The sequence below is a fragment of the Elaeis guineensis genome, chromosome 6, assembly GCF_000442705.2.
Source record: "Elaeis guineensis isolate ETL-2024a chromosome 6, EG11, whole genome shotgun sequence".
NCBI classification, from domain to species: domain Eukaryota; kingdom Viridiplantae; phylum Streptophyta; class Magnoliopsida; order Arecales; family Arecaceae; genus Elaeis; species Elaeis guineensis.
In genome coordinates, this window is record NC_025998.2 from 77,882,304 (window position 1) to 77,909,244 (window position 26,941).

A 26,941-nucleotide genomic window follows, 5' to 3' on the forward strand; every position below is an offset into this window, starting at 1 on the left:
TATCGTCAACGTTATGGTATAGACTATGACGAGATATTTTCTCCTGTGGCAATGCTCAAATCTATTCGGATTATGCTTGCGATAGCTGCCCATCTGGACTATGAAATCTGACAGATGGATGTGAAGACAGCTTTCCTAAACAGAGAGCTGGATGAAGAGGTGTATATGATACAACCTGAAGGATTCACATCCACAGATGAGTCTAAGATGTGCAGGCTACAGAGGTCCATTTATGGACTTAAGCAGGCATCACGGAGTTGGAACATATATTTTGATAAGACAATCAAGACGTATGGCTTCGTTAAGAACGGAGAAGAGCCATGCATTTATAAGTGAGCTAATGATCCAGTAGTAGTATTTCTTGTATTGTATGTGGATGACATTCTTTTAATCGAGAATGATATCCCTGCATTACAGGGAATAAAGATTTGGCTGTCGTCACAGTTCTCCATGAAGGATCTGGGAGAAGCTTCCTACATCCTAGGGATGAGGATCTATAGGGATAGATCTAAAAGGTTGCTTGGTTTATCACAGTCCATGTACATTGATACTATGCTGAAGAGGTTCAGCATGGAGAATTTCAAGAAAGGCTATCTTCCGATAGGCCATGAAATTTCTCTCTCGAAGAGGGATTGTCCGACAACACCTCAATAGAGAGAGCGTATGGGTAGGATTCCATATGCTTCGGCAGTGGGATCTATCATGTATGCCATGATATGTACACGATCAGATGTGGCATACTCACTAGGGGTAGTGAGTAGATACCAATCTGATCTAGGGGAGAATCATTGGAAAGTTGTTAAAACCATCCTGAAGTATTTAAGAAATACTAAGGATCAGTGGCTTGTTTATGGTGAATCCGACTTGAGACTTATAGGGTTTACAGACTCTAATTTCCAGTCTGATCACGATGACAGCAAAAGTGTGTCGGGATTTATTTTACCCTTAATGGTGATGCTATCTGCTGAAAAAGTTTCAAGCAGCACACAGTGGCTGATTCAGTTTGCGAGATGGAGTATGTCGCTGCATCAGATGCTGCCAAAGAAGCGGTGTGGCTGAGAAAATTCATCACCAAGCTCGGAGTAGCACCCTTTCTTGTTGGTCCAGTTCTGCTCTACTGTGACAGCTCTGGAGCCATTGCTCAGACGAAGAAACCAAAGGCACACCAGCGGATGAAGCATATTCTGCGTCGCTACCATCTCATCCGAGAAATTGTGGATCGAGGTGACGTCGATCTTCAGAAGATCGATGGAAAGGAGAACCTGACTGACCCATTCACTAAAGCCATTGCGGTGAAGGAGTTCGACAACTACAAGTCGAAGATGGGTATTAGATACTGCATCGATTGGCTTTAGGCCAAGTGGGAGATTGTTGGGAATAGTGTCCCAAAGCCAATCATCAGCCTGTTGACGGTTGTGCTCATTTTTATATTTGTACATGATTATGAATTAATAAAAATTATTTTGATATTTTTTCATCACAAAATGTTTCATCTTTTAATGAATTCCTATGTTGTGGTGAAGTCTTTAGGACTATTTAGACTCGATAAAGGAGGATTTGTCGTTTAGTCCTTAAATCTGTTCACGACCAAATGATACGTTGTTATCAAGGATGACAACGTTTATCAAGCATAGATCATTGTGTGCCATATAGGTTGGTTGTCCTCTTAACCAATGAGTGTGGAGACACTGGTATGGCATACAGGTGAGATGTAAGGGTACATCTGCACTGAACGTGACCGACTCCAGAGCTATTTCTGCTGTCAAGATTTGCTCTGATGGAATATGGGTATAAATATCCCTCCGACCTGAGACCGTCACGGTGACTTACAAGCAACTCACTGCACTTAGGCACTGGACTACCTGAATTTTTAATTCAGTGACGGAAGGTTACTGGGTGTAGTCAAGTACTTGACTTGTCGGTGCGTGTGTCAAGATGGGATTGACCACTCCAGTTTAGGAGCTGTGTACAGTCGTGTTTCAATTTAGCAAAATCTTGATCAGGGTAGTCTTTGTGAGGAGTCATAGGACTGTTTGAGTTGAGCACGATTCGGATGATCTGATCAGGGTTGATAGTTTAACCCTGAGTCGTCCTAAACACAGAGATCAAAAGGATGAATTATACAGTAACCATATTCATGTAGGTTCTGAGTGTTGCGATTGCGACTCTTCGACCTATCCGGACGTCAGGTACCATTGCTAGATGGTCACTTCGATTAGTATAGGAATTGGTTCCTGTGCTACCGGCTTAGGTTCGAACCTGCGGGGTCACACACATTAGAGGTTCCTATCTGATCTGATGGCTGGTGTAGAATCCTACATGTTGAGGACTCAGTGATCGAAAATCAGGATTCTCTGATCACGAGTTTCATATATTATGGGTACCGGGGTTAAGAGTCCCACTGGTTGGGACTTTTCGATCAGGATTACATATCGACGAATTCTGATGTCCGATTGCCCATCGGATTTGGACTCAGTATTTATGAGAGGTTTAATTAGTGATTTGATCGCTAATTAACTCAATTTGATTGAATAATTATTTTTGGATCAAGTCCAATTGAATTGGATTCAGTTGGGTTTGACCCGATTAGGTTAAGAGTTGACCTAATCATCGAGATGGTTTAGTCCCTAATTTGATCAGGGGTTGGGCTTAGTCAATTTCTGATTTGATTAGGGTTTTATTGAGCCTAATTAAGCCTAATTAAGTTGGATTTAAATTAGTCTAATTAGACCTAACTTATTTGGTTCAATTAGGTTGGTTTAAATAATGAAACCACCTTGACCCAATCTTCATGCGCCACCTCACTTCCATTACATCCATTTGAATTCATGAGAAGGAACTTCTCATAAATTATTTTCTCACGCCAAGCCCTCTGCACGTCCCACTTTAATGTGCCAAATGAATGGATAAGGATGATTGGTTGGCCATTCAAATTCAAAATAAAGTTTGAATTTGAATGGGCAATCAATTTTTGCACCTTATCCCTTTTTTTATGCCCCATTTATTATATGAGAAAAGGTTTCTCATGAAATCACTCTATGCATAATTTAAGCCACGCCTCACGCCTTTAGTGGATAAGGGATGAGTTGGTGTCCATTTGAATTCAAAATTTGATTTGAATTCAAATGTGCAATTACTCATCTTTATCTTTTCTTTTGGATAAGACTTTTGACATTGTTATAAAAGGAGGAGAAGAGTGGGGCATGTAAAAAAAAAAATTTTGGAGAGAAAATCTGGGTGTGAGGAATCTTTGTGTGTAAGGTGAAGGTCAATATCCTTCCGAGAGAAAAAGAAAGAAAAGAAAGAAAAAATGTGCGCAGGGTTTCAGTGAGTTCTTCAGGATTTTAGCCTGGAGTTCGAGAAATGAGAAGGTGAGCTACGAGTGTCATAAGCCCACCAAATTTTAGGAAGATCTTCAACATCCTCTCAAGCATGTCTGTTAACGATTTGGAGCATCCAAAAAATCGATAGACATCGATTGAAGGAGTTTGATCAGCATCGGCCGTCGAAAGGGCTCTACAACGAGCTAGCACTCGTGAGGAGTCGATCAGACCGGGAGCTTTGTGTGGACGATCTGCAGAGGCCAGACACGCTGTGTGGCTGCATCGCGATGATCAGACTCTTCCGACGGTGATCAGATTGCGGCGATCTACTACCCGCACAAAGGTATTGTGTTCTGAACATATTACAGTAAAGTGTTTACTGTTCCAATTCGAATTTCAAATTTAAATGCATGCATGCTATATATCATATTTAGATCCTAGTGTAGGGTAAATTGTTATTAATTAATTAGATTAATTAATAATTTTTGCTGTAAAATAGTGATTTTGAAAAGTTTTAAAATTACTATTTTACCCCTGCACTGTTTTTCCCCACACACATCCCTTTTCCAACCAAGCCGACCTCAGTCAGGACACCAACGGCAATGATATATATCATATGCCAAAAAAAAAATGATCTTTTAGTATGAGATTAATAATTGAGTGGATCTTTATGCAAGATCCACAAAGATGAACAGCTTCACAATTTTTTTTTGGAAAAAAAAACCTGATCTACATCAAATATAACTGGATGATGCTAGTTGGGTTTAAGTATAATTCATCTGCCTTTAGAGGCTCTCTTCACTCTTTTGTCGAGAGATGATAAGAGATTGGATAATGATCTGGTAGACCGTTATCTATGTTCATCTCATATTTACCTCGAGGCGGAGTGGGGTGGCTGGTATGTGAGATCTTTGGATGGGTTGACAGTAGAGTTAGATCGGATGAGTTGGATAGATTGGATTGGATAAAATATAATTTTTTTTTTTATACACAAATTCGAATGAGCTCCAAGACAATTGCTTCCCATTTGAGATTATATTATTATTGTTAATTTATTATTATTATTAATATTAATAGATCTTGACGAAGAGTTCCTTACCTAAATAATTTAAAAAAAAATTATTTACAAAAAAAATATAGTTTTTAATTTATTTATCAAACTAATATAAATCTTATAAAATACCATTTCAAATGGCGTTTTATAGTGTCCACGTCACCACCCCTTTTCCATGTGGATGACGAATAAAAAAAAAATTAAACTCGCCATTTCAAATGGTATTTTTGAAAATACCATTTGAAATGATATTTTTGAAAATCCCATTTGAAATAGCATTTTAAAAAATATCATTTCAAATGGCGAGTTTAATTATTTATTTCTCAAAAAAATAAAAAAAAATATTAAAAAAAATTATAATTTTAAATTTTTTAAAAAATAAAAATTTTAATTTTGATTCAAATAAAAATCATCATTTCAAATTAGTATCTCCATTTCAAATTATTTTTTTAAAAAAATATCTGAAAAAAAATTGGTGTAAAAAAATAAAAAACATCATAAAAAAGAAAAAAAGGGAAAAAATTGAAAAAAATAAAAATTATAATTCTAAATTTTAAGAAAATAAAAATTTTAATTTTAATTTAAATAAAAATCATCATTTCAAATTATAATCCTCTTTTAAAATTAATTTTTTTAAAAAAAATATTTCAAAAAAATACCTTAAAAAAAATAAAAAAAATAAAAAATACCATAAAAAAGAGAAAAAAATAAAAATTATAATTTTGAATTTAAAAAAATAAAAATTATAATTATAATTCAAATAAAAAATATTATTTCAAATTACTTTTTCTATTTCAAATTATTTTTTTAAAAAATATCACAAAAAAATATTTTAAAAAATTAAAAAAATAAAAAATACCATAAAAAAAGAAAAAATAAAAAAATAAGAAAAAAATAAAAATTATAATTTTGAATTAAAAAAATTTAATTTTAATTCAAATAAAAAACATCATTTCAAATTACTTTCTCTATTTTAAATTAATTTTTTAAAAAAATATCTCAAAAAAAATATCTTAAAGAATTAAAAAAGTAAAAAATATCATAAAAAAATAAAAAAATAAAAAATAAAAATTATAATTTTAAATTTAAAAAAATAAAAATAAAAATTAAAATTAAAATAAAAAACATCATTTCAAATTATTTTTCTTTATTTTAAATTATTTTTTTAAAAAATTATTTCAAACAAAGGGAAAAATACCTAAAAAAATGCCATAAAAATAGAAAAAAAGGATAAGAATGGGAAAAAATTAAAATTTAAATTTTAAATTATAAAAAATAAAAATTTAAATTTAAATTCAAAAAAATATAAAAAATAAAAAATACTTTGTGGTACATAGATACTATGCTTATTATTATTTAATTTCAAGTGATCGAATATTATACTTTGTGGACATGGATACACATACTTTCATATGTGTCAGAACATTAGGAAAAAAGTTATACTAAAATGGTTATAAAAATTATAACGCACATAATAATAATATATCGGATAATTTAATTATATTTTTTAAAATATTTAAAAATAAGCTAAATCAGACAAGTCGGTGGGGAACCATCAAAGTTCAAATCGATTTTTTGATAAATCAGATGAATCAGACCGCACTAGCACATCTCAATCTGATACGAGCACGAACAGCTATGTACGGTGCGGAATGGGTCGGTATAGGTTGGTAAGGTTCCGATACATTATGGTGCTTTTACCAACCGCTTGGTGCGATGTGGTTTGGGCTGCTATAAGTCGGTACGGAGATAATACGGATTGATTTTTTATTTTTTTCTATTTTTTTAAAATTTATTTGAATTAAAACTAAAATTTTTATTTCATTTTTTTAATTAAAAATTATTTTAATTAAATTTAAAATTTTTATTTTTTTAAAATTTAAAATTAAAATTAAAAATTTTATTTTTTTATTTTTAAAATTTAAAATTTATGTTTTTCTGTTTTTCTTGATATTTAAGCTCATTTTTGAAAACGTTATTTCAAGTGATCGGATATTATGATTTGTGGACATGGATACACAGAGTCTTATATGTCTCATTTATCTCAAAATTAAAATTTTTATTTTTTTAAATTTAAAATTATAATTATAATTTTTTTTATTTTTTCCTATTTTTCTCTATTTTTATTATCTTTTTAATTTTTTTAATTTTTTTGAGGTACCTTTTCTCTTTTTTGAGATATTTTATTAACAAAATTAATTTAAAATAAAAAAATAATTTGAAACAGTGATTTTTTTGAGTTCAAATAAAAATTATAATTTTTTTATAATTTAAAATTATAATTCTATTTTTTTAATTTTTTTTAATTTTTTTGGTATTTTTTATTCTTTTTAATATTTTTTTCTTTTTTTGAGATATTTTTTAAAAAGTTAAATTTGAAATGGTATTTTTTATTTGAATTAAAATTAAAATTTTTATTTTTTTCAAAATTTAGAAATATAATTCTTATTTTTTTCTGATTTTTTTCTTTTTTATGTTGTTTTTTATTTTTTTATTTTTTGAGGTATTTTTTATTTTATTTTTTTAAAAAATTAATTTGAAATAGGGATGCTAATTTGAAATGGTGATTTTTATTTGAACTAATTTTTAAATTTTTATTTTTTTAAATTAGAATTAGAATTTTTATTTTTTTTCGATTTTTTTATGATGTTTTTTATTTTTTTATTTTTTTGACGTATTATTTTTAGATATTTTTTTAAAAATTAATTTGAAATGGGGATACTAATTTAAAATAGTAATTTTTATTTGAATTAAAATAAAAATTTTTATTTTTTTAAAATTTAAAATTTTAATTTTAATTTTTTAGTAGATATTTTTAGAAAAATTAATTTAAAATGATGATTTTTATTTGAATCAAAATCAAAATTTTTATTTTTTATAAATTTAAAATTATAATTTTTATTTTTTTTTTATTTTTAAAAATATCATTTTAAATGGTGATTTTAATTTTTTTTTTATCGTCTACGTGGAGGAGAGAGGAGGAGAGAGAGTGGTGATGTGGTTGCTATAAAATGTCATTTTTAATAATATTTTATAAATTTATATTATTTTTATAAATAAATTAAAAAATATATTATTTTGAAAAATAATTTTTTTTTAAAAATTATTTAGGTAACGAACTCTCTCGAGGAAGGTATTTGTAAAAGCTATTCACGTTCGGGTTGGATTCATTTCATCGTTACCGCTATCCATTCCGGATCTGCTGTTTGCAGTCGGGTCGGGTAGCTGTTGGAAGGCTGGGGGAGTAAATTGCCGCCCCTGCTTTCGGCGAAGACCATCTTTTTATTTGCTTTCTGTCTGCGCTCCAACGTTATCAAATGGAAGCCGAAGCAAAGGAGGAGGGGCGAGTGGAACAAGCTCTGCAAGTCCGCCAGTTCGAGAATCCCCCTTCTGCTGAAGATTTCTCTACCGAGATTGAACCCACCAATGTTCCAGCGGTAAAGATTTCCTCTCTCACACGTTACATTTCTCGGATTTCGATTTCAAAATCGTTTTATTTTTCTTATTTGATCCCTGTTTATGATCTGATCGTCGAGTTCTTGTGTCTGCAAAGGTCTTTCATGGCGCCGTCAAGGACTGGAAGGCCTTTTCCAAGTGGAACCCTTTTAATGGAGGCCTCGATTACTTGGAGGTCCTTTCTCTCTTCGTCTCCACTTTCTGTGTTTCTTTCTTTCCTCTCTAAAACGAAAATTTTAGATGTTTCATTTAATGCTGTTATTTTTTTTGAGATTTGCTATGCTTGTTTTGGATGGGACTGTCGTCAAGAGGCTGTGCACTTGCAATTGGATGGACCTTTCTTTTCTTCATTTTTTTGAATGTAATTCTGTTGGGTTTTAGGAGACCTACAATAAATTGGTGTGCCTAGTGTGAATAAATGGTAAGAAGAGATCATCTTCACTGCAGCTTCTTGGTGGAATCTCCGTGATGAGTTTCCCATAGTTTTAGTGGAAGAGGTATGCATGTGGTTGTTCAATTATCTCATCTATACAACTTCCTTTTAGCTCTCAAAAGCAGCTAGACGCATGGAAATAGTTGTCAATGAGATCAAACTGAAGCAATCTATATGCAATAAATAATAGCCCTTTATGATTCTGGCTTGCTGTTTCCCAACAAACAAAGCTTGCAGCAAGATTCCAGTTAAATATAAAATGGATCAGTTTGATCTTGACCTTGTTATATGTGTTATAAGGATATATTCTTCTTGGTGGTTTATCTCTTTAGGATGGCTTTTAGCTTGGTGATACTTGTCATGCATTATGGTGGAATACTACATTGTGTTGTTGGTTATTCAAGATATGCTTTGTTGTCTCTGTTCATTGTCTTATATTGGTGAAAGGATTACACTGCAGTGTTTTTTTGGTCTCTCTTCATGGCTTGGGCAAATTTAAATGCCTTGTCATTCTTTTACTGTTCTTGTCCAGTTTTCCCCTTTATTTCCTGCTTTTATCTTTATTGCTTGGAAACTAGAGGTGCATTGTCCAGTGGTTGCTTGGGTACTTTGACAATATCACCCTGTTGGGTGTGGCTTTTAAAGAACTATATTGCGGGCAAAACGAGAACCAAGATCTGTTTGACATAATAAAATTCTTATCCATTAATCCATTGAAATATTGCATGCTTTCCATCACATAGCTAAGGCAATTCCAAGGGTTATATGCATGAGTTTCTGTATTGCACAGGAAACCATTTTACACTTAGCTATCACAAGTTTGGTTAGGCAGGATCTAGGTATAGGATACCACCCCCCTCCCCTATGAAACCATGTTACCCTTGACTGTCACAAGTTTCTTCCTCCACCTTTCCCCTTTGTTTGTAGCCTTTACTAGGAGAGACCCCAAGTAAAAGGGGATATGATAGGTCTTCTAGTCTTCTTGATTGCTTGTAGATGTGGCTCAAGGCTAGACCTAGTGTTTTGTTGAAGCAGAAAAGGATTGAAGGAAGAAGAAGTTGAAGGAGAGAAGAAGGATCTTAGTGTTAGGCCTTTTACCATGGCCCGGTCTCCTCAAGGTTCTCTAGTTTTTCTTCTTATATTCTACCATCATCTTAGGATAGAATAAGAGTATTTATAGAAGGATAGTGATGGTTTAAGGGGCAGGAATTTATGAGAGATGGGAAAGCCCTAGATTTAAGTGTCATCATGAGGTGCTAAAAGGCTTAACCTTATTGGCTAGGGTGTAAGGGGGACGATTGGTGAGGTTTTCTAGGTTCGAGGGCTAGGATTCAATGTAAGTGCATTCTTATATTTCTTTGGATTTCAAGGATTAGGATAGATGATCTTGGTTTAAGGGTTGGGGTTAAATCTATTTGGATCTTGTGACTAGGACTGATGTGAGGTGAAGGTTTTTTATTGACTAGAAATGGAGAGGAGAAGTTTGAAGTGGTGGATTCAAGAGGTGTAGGGCTAGGATTTAAGGATGATATATTTTTTAGTTTGTTCTTCTTTGGATGGATGTGATAAAAAAGATAGAGGGGAGGGCTAGGATGAGGCAAGTGTTCATGATCCACTAATAGAGAGGGATGCTGAATGTAATAAGGGAATAGGCTAGTTCTCTCTTCTTTTGATTAATGATGCGAAGAAGTCATGGAAGGTTAGGATTTTGTGAAAAGGAGAGAATGATTCAATAGATGAGAATGGAGTGGCATAGATGTGATTTAAGCTAGTTCTAGTGGGGGTCTTAAAGGTTAAATAGGTCATTAGGGAGAGGTGAGAGAGCTAAATACAAAACATGATTCTAACCAATGGATGTCATGAATCTAGACTTGGTGAAGAGTTTAGCTAGTTACACAAAAGTACTTCAATTTGTCTTATTAGTGGGGAGGAAGGGTATAATGGAAGAATTAGAATAGCGTGACACTTGTCACAATGAGAGAGAAGAAATCTAAGTAGTTATGTGTGCAATTAGTGTGAGATCATGGAATTTTTCAGGATGTGGCAAAGTTTGTTATGGAGGATGTGGGTGTAGAAGTGGGTTAAAGTAAATGGAGAACTAGGAGGACTCTAGAAGGGACTTGGTGTAATGAAGAGAGGGTGACAAGTGTCATGATCCTAAGGGGCAGTCTTAGAATAGTAGCATGTAATAACTAAGGGATGGCGTTAGAGTAATAATAATCATGGAATATTGTACTACCTCGTACCGTCCGATATGGGGTGTACCATACCATACCGGTCTCGTATCAGTACACTATCTCAGAGCGTATCAACATTACCGTACCGTACCAAATCATGCACCGACATTAAGTAGGATTTTATTGGTACGGGATCTGGTACCGAGACGGCGAACCTTGAATAATATTATTGAATTTTCTTAGGAGTTTTAGATTTAGGTGGAGACCTTGTTCTAAATAGGGGGTGAGAAAAGGATGGAGGGTGAGTGATGAGGCTAGAAGTCTTGATGGGGGTGAATTTAGGGAGTGATGGTACAAGATAGCTCAACCATGTCTAAATAAAACAATGATAGGCCTAGTTGTAACAATCATTGACTTAAGGTACATGATCAAAGGGTGCTGTCCATGGCTCAAACAAGGTGTGCATGGCTCGAAGTCTAAGGTGCAATGTTGATGGGAAATGATAAGTTATAATGGCCTGATTAAGAAATAATCCAAGAAATTCATCCATAAATAGAGAAAAAAAGGAAATATAATATTGCGGTCTAATTAGGCCAAATTAGGGTAGGGAAGGGTGAGGGTTGTGCTAGAATGTGGTCAAGGGAGGTTTAGACAAGATTTAGGGGAGGTTAGGTCTGAGATTTGTGCTCTATAACTTTATTTGGAGGGAGAAAAAAGGGAAAGTTGAATTCATCTTAAAAATACCCAAAATTTGGAAATAGATCCTTGGCCAGCTTAGGATAAATTATGGTAGGGAAGTGTTGTAAGGGTCTTGGGAGTCAGGATAGATGGTAGAGAATTTAGCCATTAGGAAAAGTGGAGTTTATTAGATGCGACAATTGGGATGTGTCTAAAATATGCCATATTTGATAAGGCCATGGAGTGGGCAAATGTCAAAGCAAAAGGTGACAACCCCCAACTAGAGGGGTAGAGGAAATGGCAATATTTAAAGAGGGTTGCTCAATTTTCATGCTTTGAAAGTGTCTTGTGTGGTGATGGTGTCAATGCTAATGCAAATGTATTCTATGGTCTTATTTTTGTTTTGTATTTGCTGTGTTGTGTCATGATTGCAGGGCTTTGTTTGATCAATGTCCGATATGTGCATTTCACTGGGGCTGCGCAGGGAGTGATGTATGAGACTAATAGTTTGTTTGCCTTTGCATGGAGCTTGACCTGATAGATATGAAGCTCATTGGCGTGGTGTATAGCCAATCCCAAAGGGATGCTCATTGATGCTTTGGCAGGGGTCTTGTTTGTCTATGAGGGCATTGAATTGGCCATTGCATGTTTGCAATCACTTGATAATGGGTGGCTTCAATCACTTGGCATGGAGCATGATCCTTACATGTGGGTTACAGTAGTCTTCATTTAAATTGTAGTTGTCACGCCCCCGATCCGAGATTTTGAATCAAGGGTCATGGCAACCGCCGCATACTCATAGAAAACTCTTCCCATAAGCATGCAAGGCATCTTATCATACTATCCTAAAACAACAGCGGAATAATTAGTCAACAATTAAAATCTAAAATATAATGACCTAAATTTTTTTTTTCTTTAATATCTCAATAAATTCAACAACAATTCAAAGGCTTTGCATCAAATTCAATAAGCCTTTCAACCTAAAATAAAAGTACGAAGATTCTGCTTCTGATCACTCTTCTATTCATATCTTGTATCATCTTAATTCCTCAACATCTGTAAAAACAGTAAAATAAGAGGTAATGAGCTAGACAGCCCAGTAAGCAACGATCACTTCTCAATAGATTTCATCAGGCATATAAGTAAATAATCATTTATAGAAAATAAGTATATAGAGTTCATCAATTCGAAATCAATTTCAATTATGCAATATAATTCATGCCAAATTCATTTTTTTTTCGAAATTTCAAGTTTCTTTCAAGATTTCAATTTCTTTTCGTCAACCATGAGCTATGACCACATTTTTCCTGTGGCAGGGTCATAATACTGCGTATCTGCTTGCGGTAGGCTGCGAATCATCTGGCAGCCATGTCCTTTGGAACCGCTGGTCTCGCTGGCGGTTTGTCGCTGGTCTCTCTGGCGACATATCGCTGGTCTCGCTGGCGACATAAATTCTCAGGACAATCAATTGCCAACGTATATGCCCCTATTGGCGGGATCCTTTACATAGTCAGGTTGTCAATTCATAATGTTTCTTATATCATAATTCTTCATAAATCATATTTCATATTCTAATTTCGATAATAAAACATATAATCATGTAATATCGAAATCAATCAATATAATGCATCACGAAATCAATATGTTCAATCATACTTCATCATAACATTTCAAATAAGATATTTTCATAGCAAAATACTATTCATCCAATTCATGCATCGTTTCACAAATCATGTCAGAAAAATACATTATAATTTGCCGATAAATCTAGAAAAAGTGAAACATTACTTACCTCGAACGCACTCCAATAAATCCACATAATTCTATAAATTTTCTTCCAAAAAAATTCTGTTCGTAGATCATATCGCAATATTTCATGATCAAACATCCACAATCCTATACAGAATCAATTTCAATAATTAGAAAGAATACGAATACCATATTTCAACGGTTTAGATTGGGTCCGATCATCTAATTTTATCTAATCAAAATCTAATTAGGACCTAAATGATCCAAAGTTTGACTATCAGATCAAATCGGATTCGAAGTGATAGGACCGAGGTTTCTTCATCGATTTCATAAAATCAAGTAGAGAGAGACAATCAGAGGAGAGAGAATTCATGAGGTATAATTCGAATTGATCAGGTGACACAATCCAACATTACGATTGATCCAATATCTTGATTGGTGAAATCAACATGATCAAATCAAGTCATGACTAGATCGGGATCATGGATGATCAAATCTAAAGATTCATGGTCTGATCAAGGTGGGTGCCAGTACGCTGTCTGACAATCATGGATCAGGGTTCTTCATTAGAATCAGATCAGACTTATTAAAAGAAATTTCTTCATTCACTAACCTTTTTTTAGAGAGAGAATCAATCAAGAGAGAGAATATTTTAGAGAGAGAAAATTCTAGAGAGAGAAAATTCTAGAGAGAGAAAACTCATCTTGAATTCTTCATACAATATGATTCAACAAATTCTGATCGATCAGATCAAATCATGCTAAAATTATCATGTGGATAATTAAATAAGATCATGAGAAATAAAATCTAAAAATACCTGATCTGATCAAAATGGATGTCGGTGTATCGTCCGATGATCACAGATCAAAAATCCATTACGAGAATCATTTAAATTCATCATCATTCTTCTCAAAATTCTAAAAATCTTAGGAGAGAGAAATAATCTAGAGAGAGGATTTTAGAGAGAGAAAGTAGAGAGAGAAAGTCTAATTCTAGAGAGAGAAAATACTAGTTCAGGCTGAAGAGAGAGAGGGAAGAGAGAGAAACTCTCTTTCTCACATTTTATTATTTATATCATTATTTATTAATTAATTTAATGATTTTTCTTTTCTTTTCTTTTCTCTCTCTCTTTTTTTTTCTTTTTTTTCTTCACGGAAGAGAGAGGAAAAAATCTTATTTATTATTATTATATTATTATCATTTTATTTTTCATCTTTCTTCTTTTTTTTTTTTCCTTTTCCTTTTTCTTTTCTTTTTCTTTTTCTTTTCTTTTCCTTCTTTTTCTTTTCTTTTTCTTTTCTTTTCCTTCTTCTTCTTCTTTCTTCTTCTTCTTTTCTTCTTTCCCGTGGGCTTCTTTTGGGCTGAAACAGGGGACCTTGAGGTCCCCTCGTTGGGTGGCCGGCCGGCGGCGCAGCCGACGTGGGGCGGCCGTCGGCAGGAGGGGGTGACTCGCCGATAAGAAGAGGGCCAAACCGGTGGTTGGCGGTGACCACCGGCGATGGCAAAATGGCAAAAAAAAGAAAATTCTTTCGCAACAAAATCCGGCGACTCCGGTCGCCGGCGAGCGTGCACATCGGCACGGGAAGGAAGGGGGAGAAGAGAGAAAGAGGAGGAGGCTTACCTCCGTCGCCGGCGAAACTTTTCCGGCGAGAAATTGGACGGCACAGCGACGGATCTCCGTGAGGAATTTCCGGCGATTGCCGCCGTTTTGCCCCGGGATTTCTCGATGAGAGGAGAGAGGAGGGTTCTCCTCCTTAAATAGAGCCGGAGGGAACTCATCTCCGACTCTGATTGGGAGCCGACGAGAGGAGGAAGAAGACTTCTTCCCTGTTATCTGTTTTTTTTTTTTTCGTTTGCGCTGGCTGGGTTATCACATTCTTTCCCTCTAAAAGAAATTTCGTCCTCGAAATTTTTCTTGCTTGAGTCTTCATATTTTCTTACTTGAATCTCATCCTCAAATATTTCAATATTCTAATTCTTGATATAAATTCATTCTTAAATCATTTCATAAGAAAAAAGTCGGTACATCAAACATCGATCTAAAATGGAACCATTCATTTTCTTATTTATCAAAATCAACATCTCAAAGATTTTCAATGTTTCAAGATTTCGAATTTATGATCTCATTTCTTATAAAAATCATGTTCAATATCTCACGACTCAAATTAAAATCAAATCTATCTCTTGTGAATAGAAAAAGGTCAATGTCTCTATTCTTGCATAAGAACTTCATTCATCATCATTCATTTATTGATTTATTTATTTTTTAAAAATATTAATCACTCTTAATTTCAATCCATCATAAGATACGAAAATATACTTTTATGAATCATTTGATGACATCCTAATCAATCAAAATTCAAAAATATTTTCTCTTATTAGTACTTTCAAAGGTTGAAGATTTATCATTTCAATCTCATTCTCGAACTTTTGATATTTTAATTCTCGATACAACTTCATCATTGAGTCATTTCATAAAGATCAATATCACCATTGTTGATTGAATCAATATCACTATTTCTAGTCATCGAAATTTTCTTACTCAAACCCTCAAACTCTTAAATATTCTAATTCTTGAAGCAGATTTTTATCATTAAGTCATTCCATAATAAAAATCAATAACTCAAAAATTGATCTAAATCAAAACTATATTTTTTCTTATAACCAAAATCAATGTCTCTATTCTAAGTAAGTATATCAATTTTCTTTATCTAAACATTAACAACTCTTAATTCATCGATTCATTATCAAACTAAATTATAAATAACTCCAATCTATCTTTTGTAGAACAATCGTCAATATCAATAGATAACCTCAATCTTTTCTATTCAGTCAGAAAAATAAAAATGATCAAAAGAATTCAAATTTCAAATTTTATTATACCCTGGAGATAAATATTTGAGTATAATAATCTAAGATCAAAATCATCATCCGATAAACGATCTCAAATTCTTCCTAATAAATAAAGAATTATAAAATTCAATTTTAGAATAAAGAAAATTTTTTTCTAAATATTCTAAATCTAAAATCAAAAATCAAAGGTCCACTCATCCTAGAATTATGATGCTAAATATTTTTTTTTTGTAGCATAGTAGGTGGAAGCACTACTTTTTAAAAAAAATCACATTAGGATATCCAAAATAACTCAAATAAAATATTATTCTTTCTAATATCAATAAATTTTTTTGTATCAAACAATATCATCTATCATAATTCTTTGACTCAAAGAATCAACATTCCTGACTTACTCAAAGTAATCCAGATTACCATGCTTCCGCTGCGCACTCTGATCTAACAATCAAAATTTCTTAGGTTCACCAAAAAGTTTGATCAAATTATTTCTTTACCTTATCAATAGAAAAGATCTAAAATTTTAAATTTCAATTGAAGTCAAATATTAACTTTCGATTTTCATTCATACTTTTACTGGTGTACAATAATCTTGATTAACCCTTGAGTCCAATATCATATTTAAACCATCATATAGATTTACTATAATCAATATGAATCAAATCTTAATTCTCATATCAATTCAATTCGATAATTTTCAAACCAAAAATCTTTATAAGTCAAATCAACGAGAAAATCCTTCGATGCTCCACCAAATTTGAACATAATCTGATATGAATTTCAAATCATCATTATTATTATTATTATTTAAAATTTCTATCATCAGGATCTTCAATATCTATCAAATATCCTTTCATAACAATCATACAAGCTTCAAAAATCAAATCTCCATTTAATAGTAGATTCAATTAGAGACCTCGTTAACAAAAGCAAAGGAACTCCATATCAATTCTTAAATCCCAAATTTCTAAATTGTAAATTCACATGGATCCCTTAATCTGAAATAAATATAAATAAGATTTTTTATCTTAATCTAAAGATATCAATTTTTTCATTAACAACCTCAACAATAATATCAGAAAATCTCTTGATCAACTTAGATACGAAATCTTTAAATTAAAATTTCATACACATCATATAGTCTCCAAAAGACATAATAAGATCCATTATCTAGATCTAAGGATGATGATTAAAGATTCTAGTACGATGAATATTCTACAACCTCAAAATCAATTTCATCAATAAAAAATAGGCTTCTTTGCAATATCTCCAAATACGCCTTCATCCTAATATGCCACTTTATATATGATCCACATACCAAGTTCACTTTCGATAAATATTCCAATCAAGCACCATAAAAAAAAAATTTTCTTAGCCCATTCTGGAACAACATTTTATCGTTAAATCTTTATCTTGCCAATAATAGTCAACTTCTCAACTAGAAGTAATATCATAGTATTATTTTCACATCGAATTTGAACTTACGATTCATTTGAATAACCAATGATCAAATTAATAACCACAATGCATAATAAAATTTTATGTCAATCTTTTTGTGATTACTTTCGATCAAGATCTAACTAATCATATCATGATCTATAGATTATCCATCATATTTCAAACTCTATATGTCATAATCTCTTGCGATCCTTTTATACATAATCTCAATATTTAATCAAAAATTTTAAATATTTCTCCCACTACAATCATCAAAGATCTACACTGTAATGTCCCTGGTGTCTATCCACTTACACCCATTCTATATCTAATTCTATGTTTCATAATTCATCCACTTATGCTCTGATACCACTATAATTGTCACGCCTCCGACTCGAGATTTTGAATCGAGGGTCATGGCAACCGCCGCATACTCATAGAAAACTCTTCCCATAAGCATGCAAGGCATCTTATCATACTATCCTAAAACAACAGCGGAATAATTAGTCAACAATTAAAATCTAAAATATAATGACCTAATTTTTTTTTTCTTTAATATCTCAATAAATTCAACAACAATTCAAATACTTTGCATCAAATTCAATAAGCCTTTCAACCTAAAATAAAAGTACGAAGATTCTGCTTCTGATCACTCTTCTATTCATATCTTGTATCATCTTAATTCCTCAACATCTGTAAAAACAGTAAAATAAGAGGTAATGAGCTAGACAGCCCAGTAAGCAACGATCACTTCTCAACAGATTTCATCAGGCATATAAGTAAATAATCATTTATAGAAAATAAGTATATAAAGTTCATCAATTCGAAATCAATTTCAATTATGCAATATAATTCATGCCAAATTCATTTCTTTTTCGAAATTTCAAGTTTCTTTCAAGATTTCAATTTCTTTTGTTCTTCAATTTCTTTTCATCAACCATGAGCTATGACCACATTTTCCCTGTGGCAGGGTCATAATACCGCGTATCTGCTTGCGGTAGGCTGCGAATCATCTGGCAGCCATGTCCTTTGGAACCGCTGGTCTCGCTGGTGGTTTGTCGCTGGTCTCTCTGGCGACATGTCGCTGGTCTCGCTGGCGACATAAATCCTCAGGACAATCAATTGCCAACGTATATGCCCCCATTGGCGGGATCCTTTACATAGTCAGGTTGTCAATTCATAATGTTTCTTATATCATAATTCTTCATAAATCATATTTCATATTCTAATTTTGATAATAAAACATATAATCATGTAATATCGAAATCAATCAATATAATGCATCACGAAATCAATATGTTCAATCATGCTTCATCATAAAATTTCAAATAAGATATTTTCATAGCAAAATACTATTCATCCAATTCATGCATCGTTTCACAAATCATGTCAGAATAATACATTATAATTTGCCGATAAATCTAGAAAAAGTGAAACATTACTTACCTCGAACGCACTCCAATAAATCCACATAATTCTATAAATTTTCTTCCAAAAAAATTCTGTTCGTAGATCATATCGCAATATTTCATGATCAAACATCCACAATCCTATACAGAATCAATTTCAATAATTAGAAAGAATACGAATACCATATTTCAACGGTTTAGATTGGGTCCGATCATCTAATTTTATCTAATCAAAATCTAATTAGGACCTAAATGATCCAAAGTTTGACTATCAGATCAAATCGGATTCGAAGTGATAGGACCGAGGTTTCTTCATCGATTTCATAAAATCAAGTAGAGAGAGACAATCAGAGGAGAGAGAATTCATGAGGTATAATTCGAATTGATCAGGTGACACAATCCAACATTACGATTGATCCAATATCTTGATTGGTGAAATCAACATGATCAAATCAAGTCATGACTAGATCGGGATCATGGATGATCAAATCTAAAGATTCATGGTCTGATCAAGGTGGGTGCCAGTACGCTGTCTGACAATCATGGATCAGGGTTCTTCATTAGAATCAGATCAGACTTATTAAAAGAAATTTCTTCATTCACTAACCTTTTTTTAGAGAGAGAATCAATCAAGAGAGAGAAAATTCTAGAGAGAGAAAATTCTAGAGAGAAAACTCATCTTGAATTCTTCAGACAATATGATTCAACAAATTCTGATCGATCAGATCAAATCATGCTAAAATTATCATGTGGATAATTAAATAAGATCATGAGAAATAAAATCTAAAAATACCTGATCTGATCAAAGTGGATGTCGGTGTATCGTTCGATGATCACAGATCAAAAATCCATTACGAGAATCATTTAAATTCATCATCATTCTTCTCAAAATTCTAAAAATCTTAGGAGAGAAATAATCTAGAGAGAGAAAGTAGAGAGAGAAAGTCTAATTCTAGAGAGAGAAAATACTAGTTCAGGCTGAAGAGAGAGAGGGAAGAGAGAGAAACTCTCTTTCTCACATTTTATTATTTATATCATTATTTATTAATTAATTTAATGATTTTTCTTTTCTTTTCTTTTCTCTCTCTCTTTTTTTTTCTTTTTTTTCTTCACGGAAGAGAGAGGAGAAAATCTTATTTATTATTATTATATTATTATCATTTTATTTTTCGTCTTTCTTCTTTTTTTTTTTCCTTTTCCTTTTTCTTTTCTTTTTCTTTTTCTTTTCTTTTCCTTCTTTTTTTTTTTTTTTTTCTTTTCTTTTCCTTCTTCTTCTTCTTTCTTCTTCTTCTTTTCTTCTTTCCCGTGGGCTTCTTTTGGGCTGAAACAGGGGACCTTGAGGTCCCCTCGTTGGGTGGCCGGCCGGCGGCGCAGCCGGCGTGGGGCGGCCGTCGGCAGGAGGGGGTGACTCGCCGATAAGAAGAGGGCCAAACCGGTGGTCGGCGATGACCACCGGCGACAGCAAAATGGCAAAAAAAAAAAATTCTTCCGCAACAAAATCCGGCGACTCCGGTCGCCGGCGAGCATGCACATCGGCACGGGAAGGAAGGGGGAGAAGAGAGGAAGAGGAGGAGGCTTACCTCCGTCGCCGGCGAAGCTTTTCCGACGAGAAATTGGACGGCACAGCGACGGATCTCCGTGAGGAATTTTCGGTGATTGCCGCCGTTTTGCCCCGGGATTTCTCGATGAGAGGAGAGAGGAGGGTTCTCCTCCTTAAATAGAGCTGGAGGGAACTCATCTCCGACTCTGATTGGGAGCCGACGAGAGGAGGAAGAAGACTCCCTTCGGGAGTCTTCTCCCCTGTTATCTGTTTTTTTTTTTTTTTTCGTTTGGGCTGGCTGGGTTATCACAGTAGTCTTAATGCATGTTTTGCAATGACGAAGTGTGGTGATTTTCAAAAGAAATGTAGTACTTTTGTGATTCTTATTGCAATTCCTTAGAAGTGCAAAGAGATTGAGATCGGCGCTAGGCAAACCTAGAATGGTGGGCTTAGCATCGATAAGTGCTTTATATGGAGTGAACTCCTTTAGAAGGAATGAGGATGCTCCTAGATTTTTTAAGTTCACTTAATAAGCTATTTTGGACATTTTAATAACCTTTGCAATTTTTTTGGGATTTTTGAAAACTTTCAAATTTTTGTAGCATGTTTTTGAAAGATTTTGTAACTTTTGTGAGATTTTTCACTTGATATTCTGGAGGGGCTCCTGCGGAGAAATTATTTTTTGGAAACTTTGCTAGTGAATTGTTTTTGAAAACTCCATAGGAGAATTAAAAGATATTCCACTAGGGAGAATGGAGTGTTTTAGCTTCAAAGGAATCAACACTTTGGAGAATTTGAAAAAGAAAACAAAATTCCCTAGGGTTTTTGAAAAAGGGGGTGACCAAGATTCGTCGTCTCGGTACCAGACCCTATATCGGTATCATTCTATTATAGTGTTGCTACATAGTTCGGTATGGTACGAGACAGCATACCAATATGAGATTAGTATGGTATGGTATGTCCTGTACTGGGCGGTACAATAAACCATGGGGAAGACTATGAGGATTTTTGAAAAATAAAGAGGAAAGCTCCGCTAGATAATTTTAAAAGGAAATTTTAAAAGTATTTTTAAGTTTTTATTTTATTGGCTCAATTGGGTAGGTTTTGAATCTAGAGGATATGTATATATTTTGAAGGAAAGAGGGCTTTATTAGGGGAGTTTCTATTGAGGAATTCTAGCAAGTGTTTTAAGTAGAAAAATGCTCTGTCGATAAAGAAGAAAGATCTTTTGTTTTTTATTGGAATAACAGTAGTGAGATTGCATAGAGGATTGTGAGGTTTTGAATCTAGGGGTTGTATACGTATTTTGAAGGAAAGACGGTTTTATTGGAGGAGTTTCTATTGATGAATTAAGAAAAAAATGTTTTAAGCAAAATAATGTGCTGCCAAGGATGAAGAAAGATCTTTTTGTTTTTTAAGAGTTTATTGGAATAAGAGTAGTGACATTCAAGGTTTGCCGGGCGATACTATATTATATTGGGTGTACTGTATTGGTGCTAAACTGCTATGGGATTCTGTACCTTACCGACCAGAGTTTGCCATACCGGGCCGAACCGCCCGGTACGGGGCATGCCGAACCGTCCCGACGGGGAATCGAGATGGTTCCGGCATGCAAAACGGTACATGCCGTTGTCAGAAAGAAAAAGAGAGGAAGAGAGAGAAATAGAGAGAGAGAGGGAGGAAGGAAGAAAAAGAACGAAGGGGATCCACCGGAGGGGCCGCCGGAGGCCCTCCGGCGGGCAGCCGTGGCCGTCGGACGGCGGAACAGCCTCCCGCGGCTCCGCGCAGGGAACAGGGGCGGATCGCCCCTGTTTCTCGGATTTTTTTTTTTAAAAAGCTTTTTTAAAATGAAGTCGGCAAGTGGTTTGCCGACTTCACTTAATTAAGTCGGCAAACCACTTGCCGACTTCATTTTAAAAAAGCTTTTTTTAAAAAAAATCGAGAAACAGGGGTGGATCGCCCCTATTCCCCGTGCGGAGCCGCGGGAGGCCGTTTCGCCGCCCAACGGCCACGGCTGTCCGCCGGAGGGCCTCCGGCGGATTCTCCTCCCTCTTTTTCTTTCTCCTTCCCTCTCTCTCTATTTCTCTCTCTTTCTCTCTTTTTCTTTCTCGATTTTCTTCGTCGGTTCGCCTCGGTTCGGAACGGAACGGAGGCGTGCCATATTGTACCGCCGGCCGGTCGATCCGGCCACCGGTATCGGTATAGGAAACCTTGCTACTGACACTTGGTATGTTGAGCATTACGTACTGTAATACATACTGATATTGTAATAGGATGGTATTGGTATGGGATTCGGTATCGAGACGGTGAATCTTGACGATATTGCTACAGTCTTTTTTTTGATTTTTTTTCAATTTTTTTAGGATTTTTTGAAGAGCCTCACCAGGAAGAAAAAAGATTTTTCTTGAATTTTTTTTTTCAAATTGTTTTTGTGTGTTAAATGGTTTTATTAAACCAATCTGAAGGGAAGTACCTTTTTTTTTCTATTTTCATTTCTCCCAAATTTCAACAACTTTCTCTTTAGCTTCCAAGGTGTTCGTATGATGTTTTCATCATTTAGTAGCCTTTTGACACCTTGCCCTAAGAAAGGAGTCACTATCAAATTGCTTGTGCTATGGAAGTATGAAAGGTACGCTCCACACAGAAACTTCTAATATGTTTGCTATTGAAAGAAGTAGGGCTTCTATTGAAATGCTTTTCCTCCCTCCAGAGATGCCTGGCTTTCAAGACGATTATAAGAAAAGGTTACTCTGCCATTTTTCCAATATCATTGAATAGCATGGTTGAGGGCTAAGGTATTTTGAGTTGTGGGAAAGTTTTTCATTTTTTTGAATTCTGAATTTTTTTTTGAAATTTTAAAGAGGACCTCTATTGAGAAGAGAAAAGACTTCATTAGGGACAAAAATAAAGTAATTTTGTAGAAAAACACATTTTATTTTTTATTTTTTGTATTTATATCTAATTTTTGTTGTGTTAGGATTGTGCAGTATTGCTGACATGTCGATGATAAAAGAAAGCCATCGGAGTTGAAATCTTTAGATGCTCTTATTTGAGTCTTGTTTGTTTTCATCCTTCTGAAGCTTTAGACTTTGTCCAGTCATTTCCCTTTTGAATCCTTAAAAATGTATTTTGTCATGGAGGTTTTATTTGCCTCTGCTCATGGCCAGACCCTTGGTTAAAAGTTATATTCTCTTCATCAATGGCCCTCCAAAACGAAGCAATAAGTGCATGTGATTTTTCAAAGCCCTTTTACTTTTGAAAATTAAAATTAAATGTTGATGTTTTCTTTTGCCTTAAAAAGCCTTCAGAAAACTTCATTAATCAACATACAAATCCCAAATAGTTTGGATATATTGTTCTATCTAGGTAAGTTTTGGAAATTAGCATTCTATTATAGCAAGTGTTTAATGAATTTTTTTTTCCAAATTGTGTTTTGAAATTTTTATGTTTCTTAAAAATAGTGACTTGCCGAACCATCATGATCAGCATAGTTAGGGCATAGGTTCAAACCAACATTTGCTGAACTGTCCCGAACCAAGCGGTTCAGGATGTGCTGAACCATATCGGTGGCCCATTGGTGTGATTGAGGCATTCAATTCAGAACGCCAGTGAAAACAGAGGGAAAGAGGAGGAAGAGAGGAAGAGAGAGAAAGAGGGGGAGGAAAGGAGAGAAAAAGGCCAGTGGTAGTCTATCGAGGTCGTCGGATCTCTGTTTGAGTCGAAATAGATGAAAAGAGATAAATAGATAGAGATAGAGAGAGGAAAAGAGAGAAACGAAAGGAGGGGAGGCTACAGAGTCCCTTGGAGGGTCGGAAGGCTCCCCAAGGCTTTTGTTGGTTAAAAACAGGGTTGAGGTGATCGATGTGCTGACTTCACTGCGAATCGGGCAAAAAAAGTAGTCCGATCGAAACATTACATTGGTGATTGCCTCTATTTCGAAACAATGGAAGCCCGAGGGGGGGTATTTTGGCCCTCCAGCGGCCACCACCGGCCTCCCCCTCCTTCCATTTCTCTCCCTCTCTCTCTTCCTCTATGGTTCGATCATCTGAGGGCCTCCATGGCCCTCCAATAGCCACTGCTGGTGTCCTTCCTCACTCTCCCTCCCCGCTTGCTCTCTTTCTTTTGCTCTCCGATTCTCCCTCTTCCCCACTTTCATATTCGTGTCGGTTTGGGCCTAGTATGATCCAATACGGGGGCATATAGATCCATACCACTGGCTGACCGGCATGGGATCTGGTTCTGAGTCGGCGAACTTTGGTTCAAATACTATGTTGGATGGTAGTTCAAGTTAAAAACCACACCCTCCATATTGGCTCCACAAGTTCATATCATATAGGCTTTCTGGTTGGCATGTGAAGGCACACCCTAGTCTATAGTATCTTCTTCTTGGTCGATCATATAGGTCTTACACCTATTACATTATTATAATAATGGTCGAGATCACCACCATTAGTGATGCCAAGAACGGCTCACCGTAGTCCAATATTGCAGCTTCCATTTATACGCAAACTTCTGCATTCAAGCCATGTGGTCACTAGAGGGAGGCATGTGGTATAGCATGAACAACAATATGACTCCACCAAAAAGAATTTGGAAATGATCCATTGGGAGGAAAGGAATAGTGTGTGCGTATCGCCTCTTGGAATAAAGTTGCAACTACAAGTAATGGATAGAAGGATGAAGCATGCCTCATAGTAGATAATAAAGATTTGTTGATCACTTCCATTTTGATACTTCCCTAGTTTCTTGAGACTTTCTGTTGACTATGTAGATTTCTTGAATTTCTTAATGTGATAAATCATCTATCAGTCCTAAAAAACCTCATGACTAATTCACCTGTGTAGCCAAGTGTAAAATAAAGTCATGATATACTAAACTTAAGAGTGTTGTTATTAGGCTTTCACCATATTCTGGTCTTGTTTCCCATTTTTTGCCTATGGTGTCATATCTAGGTTTCATTGTTTCTGGGATTTGTTTTACCCTTAGTGTCCTTTTCTGGTTTTCATGAGGTTCGCTAGATATCTTCTCTGATTTTACTCGTCGCTTCCTTGCAGGTTTTCACCATGGCAATTTTTGCTTTGAACCACCCTTCTTTTTCTTCTTTTTTTCTTTTTCTCTCTTTTTCCTTTTTATATTTTCAAGGGGACAATCTTGATTGGGATGATGGTGCATGTATAGCTTTTATGACATTGTTTTGAATAAAGTTGGGATCAATGTTTGCTGAACCAACCCAAATGGGGCTGCTCAGCCCATACCCAGCCAACCCAATGCTAAGTTGGAACAGTTCAACATCCGGTTTTGATTCGCTTAATAACCCTCCCCCTCTATGCAGTTTGACAATTCGAGAGCCTGCAAGGCTCTCTCCTTCACTCTCTCTTTCTCTTTGTCAGATGATCTCTCCTCTTTGATGTTGAGAAACCCTTGTTGGCAATCTTCCCCCCTATCACCTCCCTTTCTGTCTCTATTGGACACTGCTCACTACCCCCTCTTTGATGCCGCGAAGCCCTCACTAGTAAGCCTCCCTCTCGCCCTCCCTCCTTGTTTCAGTATGCTTTGGAATGGCACAATATGGACTTGCATCATATCGAATTGGTTGCTGGCTGGTACGTGCCCCGATACCAGTTAGCAGCCCTTGGTTGGGATTCCTTTGGAAGCTTGACTCTTTGAAGGTTAATGGTGTAGAGCTAGATATGCAAGAATGTTGCAGGGAAACCTATAGCTTATTATGCTTTGATGTTGTTTCTTTGTTGTTTTATATTTTTTAGGATTTTTCACCTTTAATTAGTGATTTATGAAATGGTGTTTGAAGGGTTGCCACAACGAAAGAAAGAAAGCAGAAGGGGTCTAAACTAAAACAAGCTATATCAAAGCTACAATCTAAACAAATCAACTAAGCACACATCCAATATAACCCTTTCATACTGGTTTCTTTGATATAAGATCAAAGTCCTAAACTAAACTTGCATCCCTTAAGCTACGTATGAAGTATATGAAGCAAAATAAGGGCTAAAACATGCATCATACTAGCTATGATCTCGTCAAAGTAAATAAATCATGCACTACCTATCATGTACCTAAAGCATCCTAAGATCTAATACAAACCTAAGCTGTCATGCAAGCAAAGCAAACCCTATCTAATAATGGATGCAATCAAGATTTGCTGTCTTGGTACTGGACCTTGTACCGGTACCATCCTTTTATAGTATTGGTATGCGGTATGGTAGGAGATGGCGTCTCGTATTGAGTGTCAGCGCGGTATGAGACTGCATATCGCTACGGTACATCTGGTACGATATAGTATCGATCGGTACAGCGAACCTTGCATGCAATCTTGTAAGCAAAACAAGCTATGTATAGATTTAAGATAAGCATGTAATGAATTAAACTAAAGCAGAAATATGGAAGACTTGCATTTTTTTTACTTTCCCTTCTCTTTTTTTGGATCTCGTACTCCTCTCTTAACCAAGAATCATGGGGTTGAATAACAAATTAAAAACTAGGAAAGATCAAAGAAGTGAGACTAGAAGACTAAAAAAAAATTAGGAAAGCAAACCATGCTAAACTAGCTAAGAACAAAGAAAAAAAAGAACTCTAAACTTAGTCTAGGCCTAGAATTTTTCCCATTGAAGCTGCTACTTGTAGGCTATCCCTCAGTGAAGCTAAACTATGGAGTTGCCACCTAGATATATTAAAGAAAATCTAGGAAATCATGTATGAGGATAAGGCTTTAGTTAAGCTTCTATATTGATATTGGAGAAGAGCTAGAGAGGGCACACCCCAAACACCCCCTTAAGTAAGGTTCTTCGGACTAGGTTTAAGGTTCTTGGTAGCTTCC

The 26,941-nt window shown here is 34.9% G+C and overlaps 1 protein-coding gene across 3 annotated transcripts in view; it reads left to right on the forward strand.

Moving 5' to 3' along the window:
• The first annotated feature begins 7,570 nt into the window (after nucleotides 1-7,570).
• LOC105035961 (lysine-specific demethylase JMJ31) overlaps nucleotides 7,571-26,941 on the forward strand; it is a 121,197-nt gene continuing 101,826 nt past the window's right edge. Inside the window, exons 1-2 of one of the 3 annotated variants that reach the window (XM_073259543.1) lie at nucleotides 7,571-7,814; nucleotides 7,931-8,008. In XM_073259543.1, coding sequence (XP_073115644.1) covers nucleotides 7,695-7,814; nucleotides 7,931-8,008 — 198 coding nt within the window. In that variant the 5' untranslated portion in view covers nucleotides 7,571-7,694. The remainder of the gene's footprint in view (nucleotides 7,815-7,930; nucleotides 8,009-26,941) is intronic. The other 2 variants (XM_073259544.1, XM_073259542.1) reach the window with 2 other exon arrangements.